Here is a 7,210-nt window from a genome sequence, read left to right on the forward strand (position 1 = left end):
CTACACCACCGATTCGCTTGTTTAGATGCTATAATATAGCTGATTCTATTGTTATCAGTTTAACGCAAACGACTGGACTTAGTCATTTAAAGACCAATCTTAAAAATTAAAAGAAGAAAACTTACTTTTTACCATAGAGTGGGTTTTCGTACCATTTTTTGGAAAATTGAAAAAGATAGACGTTAATATGTGTTAACAATATTCGTTCTTTAAAAAATGGCACGAAGACCCATTCTATGAAAAAATATAATTTGAACATTCGATTTCTATATCATTTTGTTGCCAAATTAGCATATAACTATTTTGTTGTCTTAATATCATTTAATGTGAAGTTACTTTTTGTGGGTTATTGCATCACTGAATGTATATGATCACATATGTTTAATAAATGTAACGAAAGTGAAATTTGCTTGAAATAAAATATTAATAGCATATTGTTTTTTTATGAAACTTTGTGGTTTTTTGCCGCGGCTTATTCCCCCAGATTCTTTATTGGAAATAGTCATAGATTCAATTTTGGTTGTTTTAAGAAAACAAGCTATCTTTAGACCAGTCAATATATTTCAAGATCTGTGTTTAGTAGAGCTGCTGAGATAAACAGGTCATTTACATTTATAGAAATTGAGATATCATCGGCAAACATTTAATACTACAATCAATATGAACCACTAGGCTTTTTATGTTAACAAGGAAATTAAATTACCTAAATTTCTTCCTTGTGGAACGCGCACTTGCACATATTTCAGGTCTGATTTGTTACCGGTTATAACGACACATTGTTTTTTATTATAAAGATAACTAAAAAATCTGTATAAGTATGTAAATTTTTATAAGAAAATGTAATGCACTGTTTTTAAAACGCAATATGTACTGCACTATTCTAATCATTAGTACATCAAATATATAAATGTGTTAAATAAGAATCTGCTCTTCCCTTGATGTTGGACTTATAATATTCATAATAAAGGATTACAATTACTAACAACATCTCTAAATCCATTTATATAATACAATAATTATCTGATTTTTGGGATTGGTCTTGGGTCTGATAGTTATGAAAATAAATAGGGCGTAAACATGTATGTTAATGTTAAAGTAGCAGTCGTATATTTATTACACCATCAAACAAGTGTAAAGAAAATTCGAATTGTCTTTACTATTAAGTCATTAATATGGAGTGGACACAAAAACACCGAAATGGTCATAGGAAGCTACATTGTATAATGAGAATAAATCGGTAATTCCACTCCCCTTGAACTTTGTGACGGGCGCGCTTGATTTTTCCAAAAGGTGTACACCGTGAACACATTTGTAAATCAAGTGCAAAGGTGTAGCGTTTAGGTGTACACAGGGTGTACACTTTTCTACACCGAGTCAGGGGCATGTGTTGTTGGATGTAGCACTGAAACCAATATGGCGGACGAATGTTATGATGGGAACTTGGAAAATGATTTTAAGTAATGTAACGGATTAGAAGTCGCATAAAAGTTGTCGTTTGTATGAAAGCCATTAAATTTGAAATGTGTGTTTATTTTATTGCATTTATATCACAAAAAAAATATTCTTTGTTAAAACTGCACCCTTTTCCGTCATATTCATTCTTAACTTCCCTACACCATGTACACTACACCATTGAAGTGGACTTGATATACAATACAAAATGTTTATACCGGTGTATACCGGTGTATACCAAGTTAAGCTTAATCAAGTGCGACCATAGTTCTTGTTTTGTTTTTTAATTTCAGTTTATAACCCTGTTTTGCTTTTCCTGTTACCCAAAGCGAAAGTGATAATATAAACTTGCAGTTGGTTTGATTGTGTATGGTGTTACTTTGGGAAGCTTTTGATTAAGTTGTCTCAAATATTTAGCGTCTACTTTAGGAATGTGAGTATACATTTTTCATCTCAACAATTTATTTTCACTTTCGATCATCAATAACAATATAAGTTATAATCCAAGTTGAAGGTGATTCTTGCTAATTACAAGTTGATAAATTTGATTTAGTAAGTTTGTTTCAATAATTAGCTGAAGGGACTGTGAAGTATTTCGAAAGATTAGAGGTCTGAAAAGAAGATCGATTTTACTACAAAAGGATGAGTAGCTCAACAATATATATACCGGTATATCTATTGAATAACTCCCGAATCTTATATCTTTCTGAGTCACTTGTACATACATCGTCATGATTCGCCGCATGTTTAAAAACGTCTTGATTCTTGAGAAGAGAAGTGGTTTTCATTTTTTATAATGGCAAAGAAGACAAAATTATGTATTTAATTACACATTTTAAATATATGCGGAAGTTCTCCTTTTTACAAACCTTTAAAATTCACAGGGATTTGATGGTAATGGCACACTTAGTTGTGTTAGAAATTTATATATTCATCATGAAATTGAAAAGAATTGCAATGAAAGAAATGACACGTAACGTTGATTTTGGGGCACTCTGTTGATTGCAGTCAAACATCGGGATTTTTTGAGACCTCTCTTACTCCTGCTAGATGCCAGCTGTTGTACTCACATAAATTTGTGTCGATTATTTTGAACTATTATAGTCAAAACCCTCTATAAAATTTATAATATGTATTATTCTCTTAATAACAATACAACATCAACAACGTTGGAAAAGCTAACAAAATTATAAAAAAAACACCAATAAAGTCAGTTAGATATACATTTTCAGCATTTAATATAAGATATGATTTAACGATTATTTTCCATATGTACATATCAAATTGGTTATGTAACTTTGAACGTGTTGTTTAAGCTTACAATAAGTATATAAAAAACGTGATGATGAAGTTAACTTGTGCTCATACTCCATGATCAGATATGGCGTATTAATAAGAATTAAACGTTATAGATTTCCAATGCAAACATAAGGGGAAATATACACTGAGTTTAAACATTAGACAATGGAGGAGTGTGTCCAAAAACAATCGTCGTAGTCGTTTAATCCTATACTTTTCACTAAGTAATGAGCTAATGATAACATTAACACAGTGTAAGAAAATATAATTGTAGCTACCACTGTACAAAAATCATATAATAATACAATCATAGCCTATTGAAAGGGCTAATGTGTGTCATCATAGACGCGAAGTCCAAGGGTGATATACTCGCAACAGATCTTAAAAACATGTATCTACCAATATTAATTTTGTTTTGTTTAACTAGTCTCAAACTAATATTTTTTGTTAAAATTAAAGTTAATAAAATGGGTTCACGGTGTCTTAATTGTGACATTAAAATGTAGCATTTTAAAATCAAAAGTTTATATAATTTCCTAAGATGAAGTAAGGTTTACAACACGATCAATTGATAACAATGTGACTAATCTTATGTTTTTAAAACGTGATATTATAATTCAAATTGTTCATTTTATCTTGATAATACATCTATCTGTTGTTTATTATAAAACGCGTTTATTTATTTGTCGTATGCAACTTATATTGATATATTGAATGTGATAAGGAGCAGGTATAGGTTATGTTAAAGCACTTTTTGCGGGAAGGGACAATATGTACCGATGAACGAGGATATTTATGTTACATGTAAGTGCAGTTTTGAATATGTCTAACAGCGTATGAAAGGACCCTACTGCGGGAGTTTTTATCGCCGCAAATCAGGCCCTTTCGTATTTCTTGATTTACATGTTTTGGATACATGTTACACTACCTATTGTTCAAGTAATTCAACGAACTATTTCATTATTTGCAAATTGCCTTATAAAGTTGTCGCATTATGACTGTAGCGTTTTCTAATTTTGGTGCATACTGTGGTTTCATTAATATTCAAGGATATCAATTTTCGTGGATAAAGTGAACATCACAGTTTCAAGGATACGTAAATTCGTGGCCATTGACCCTATCAATACAAAATTTTAATAGAAATTGCACTTTAATGAACATTAAATTTCCTGGATCAACTTAACAACGAAATCCACGAAAATTGGTATTCAACGAATATTAATGAAACCACAGTATGTGACAAATGTTGTGTTTAAATTTACAGAAAACATGGCATCGCTAAGCACACTACAGACCTCTATCGAATGTGAGAATTACGCTTGTGCAGAGAAATGTAAATTTTACTGCAACTCTTGTTACACACCGTTATGTGAGAAATGCAAAGATGTTCATCTCTCTAGTTCGGTGACAAGTTGCCATGAAGTTGTACATTATCAACAAAGACTTAGGAGTTTACTAATGGAAAAATGCAAATTCCATCCAACGAGAATAGCAGATATTTGTTGCGAGGAATGCGAAGTTACAGTATGTTCTAAATGCACAACTATTCCTCAACACAAGGGTCATACCTTTGTTGATTTAGAAACAATCTGCACGGAAAGATTCCACTTCTACCAAAAGAAATCGTCTGAAATTCTCGAATGTTATATTCCAGGAGCCCATGACGTTGAAAAAGAGATCGAAATGAATCTGCACATCTTAAACCACTTAGTTGATGATATACGAATTTCTATGTATGAGGAATTTCAGGAGTTTATGCAAGTGGCAGATACCATTCTTTCTGATAATCTGAAAATGCTTGACCAAATGGCGTCAGAACATCGGGCAGAAATGGAAGACCATTACATAACCATTGGTGACTATATCACACATTTGGAAGAACTTCTAAGCAAGTACAATGATGACACAGATGTCGAAAGTACGGATGCACTGATTTTGTTTCAAAAGCACAAAAAGGATTTCGATATTCCGTCAATTCCCGAAAATCGTAAAATGAACAATTTTCCTTGCTTTAAAGCGGGTTCTTTTACAAGGAAAGACATTGCTGATATTTTAGGAAAAGCCTTTTTCCCTAAATCACGAAAGGGAAAAAAGACAAACAACTCTCACTAAGCGTAAAGAGAAAAAAGCTAAATAATTTAAGGATTTTTTCCGTGATACAATATTTTTGATTTGTATACACGTGCAAAGACTGACGTTTTAGGACATTAATGGATGTGATATGTTTAGCAAATATTTTTTTTTTTTACGATTTTGAATTGATTGATGAACAATAGTAATTTTAAAGAAAAATTTGTTGAGATGAAAACAGCTGGAAATATTACGTTCTTCTATATTCCAGTCACATGGTTTAACTAAACACCCCTAAGCCTGTGCAAAAGAGAGCTCTCTTGCCGACTTTGAGGACAAATAGGCAAACCTGTACTTATGTTTTATCAAGATGCAAACATAAAGCAACACATATCAAACGAAGGTGTATGGTAACATGTAATATTTTTTAAAGTAGCTTGATCATCTTGAATCTTATAATCATGATATATTATATAAAAATATCAATACTAATTTAAAGGGACTTGGACACGATTTAAAATCAAAAGGTTTATTTTTTATTTTTTATGTATAAAATGGTTTACCGATGCATTTAAATAATTGACAAAAATATTGAAGGTTAACGTCAAGTTACAAGCGAGATACAGAGGTAAGAATTTTAATTCAATATCTTCATAAATACTATTATCAACAAAAGAAAGATACATTTGATTAAAACTTACACCAGTACAACACATACTTTTATGCGAAAGAATGATAATATTGGAGCATGGTTTACAAAACAAAGAATTATGAACTCTTTATATTGCTTTTAACTTGATATTTGTTTTTAAAATTTTGACATAGCATCATAAACTTCTATATTTATCAGTATAAACATTGAAAGGGGGAAAATAAAATTTGAAAATGTTAGGTCAACCCGTGTCCAAGTCCCTTTATAGTTAAACGGTGTGCCATTTTCCCCTTTACACTCCTAGTAAAACATGGAAGCTCTATTATCGCAAATATTTCCGTAAGTATGCTTTATCAATTCAAAAAGATATTTATTTCACAAATATCACTATTTAAAAAGTATTTTAAAGTTTTCAAGCATGGGAAAAGTTTTTAAATTCAGTATTCTGTAACTGAAATGATGGTTAATATGTTGAACGATTGAAGTAGAAATGATCGCCAAACTTTCATTTTGCTGCAAACCGAGGTCGTCTAAATTCGTGGAAAGGCAAAAAAAATGTAAAAAGAAAAATTCTCTTTTTTTGCATTGTTTATGAAGTTTCGTTAAGACTGGAAACAGTATAGATTATAAACTGTTTTTTAATTTAGTACAGTTTTGAGACATGCATGATAAGATAATGAACCAGATTTTAGATGAACACGATTTAAATGAGTATTTTTGTATCATAAACTATTTTTTTAATCGTGTGTTGGTTTAGTTATGAAAACTAAAAAACCGGATGCGCAAATAGTATTAAATAATCTTGTCGTAAAAAATGCTTCTTTAAATTTCATTAAATTTTTTTGTTCAAAGTGGCTATTTGATGCATATTGTAACGTCAAAGCCAATTATTGTGTTACATTACATACAACCATGAAATTTCGCCATACAAACAACTATCTAGATAGTTGGATGGTTAAAGCAATGTCGAACATGGTCTTTGCTTGATTTGACGGAGAATCTAAAACCAGTGATTCCATAAAAACCCAAAAGTTAATTGTTTTACGTTTTTTTTATATTAATTCAATATTATTAAAATTAATGTATATTTTTTTGTTTACATTTATTTACTCATCTTTTGTTTGTTTTTTTTTTCCTTATGAGATTTATCAAGGCAAACGCTTACGTGGCGTTTAAACATTAACATAAACATTTCATTCAGATATAGTGATTTTGTTACTTTGATTATTATAATTATTTCAAAAGAACTTGAAATAAATGATACCACAGAGTCTGCGTCATCTGTTTCATATTTGGATAATTTACTGGAAATGGACATTGATGGTAACCTAACAACAAAACTCTATGACAAAGTCATGCGTTTAATATTTCTATAGTTACCTTTCTTTACTCATGAAGCAATATACCTTCATTGCCTGCATATGGAGTTTTAATCTCTCAGTTGATTCGATACACAAGGGCATGCTCTTCGTATGAACAGTTTCTAAGGCGAAGCAAGCTACTGACAAACAAGTTGATAAAACAGGACTTTGAACTTTTGAAGTCGTTATCACCACACATAATAATATTTTTGTAAATGCAAACAAAAAGATACACTTTTTGACGACTAATATGATGATAATTATATTAAAAGAATTTTGTTTCAAACAATCTTGATTATATAATTGTTTTTAAGGAATCTTTTGAAAATATTTAGTTTTAACCAGATTTTTTTTTTTTTTTTTGGGGGGGGGGGGG

At 30.6% G+C, this 7,210-nt stretch overlaps 1 protein-coding gene across 2 annotated transcripts; it reads left to right on the forward strand.

Annotated features, from left to right (window-relative positions):
• Nucleotides 1-1,110: 1,110 nt before the first annotated feature.
• LOC128179661 (probable RING finger protein 207 homolog) lies at nucleotides 1,111-6,438 on the forward strand. 2 transcript variants are annotated; one of them, XM_052847171.1, is made up of 2 exons: nucleotides 1,111-1,885; nucleotides 4,016-6,438. In XM_052847171.1, exon 2 carries the CDS (start codon nucleotides 4,021-4,023, stop codon nucleotides 4,861-4,863), a length of 843 nt encoding a protein of 280 aa, XP_052703131.1. In that variant the 5' UTR covers nucleotides 1,111-1,885; nucleotides 4,016-4,020; the 3' UTR covers nucleotides 4,864-6,438. The 2 variants fall into 2 exon arrangements, with proteins under 2 accessions (XP_052703131.1, XP_052703132.1); XM_052847172.1 differs by lacking the exon at nucleotides 1,111-1,885 and adding an exon at nucleotides 3,392-3,555.
• Nucleotides 6,439-7,210: the final 772 nt, after the last annotated feature.

This window comes from Crassostrea angulata, chromosome 4 (genome assembly GCF_025612915.1).
Source record: "Crassostrea angulata isolate pt1a10 chromosome 4, ASM2561291v2, whole genome shotgun sequence".
NCBI classification, from domain to species: Eukaryota; Metazoa; Mollusca; class Bivalvia; order Ostreida; family Ostreidae; genus Magallana; species Magallana angulata.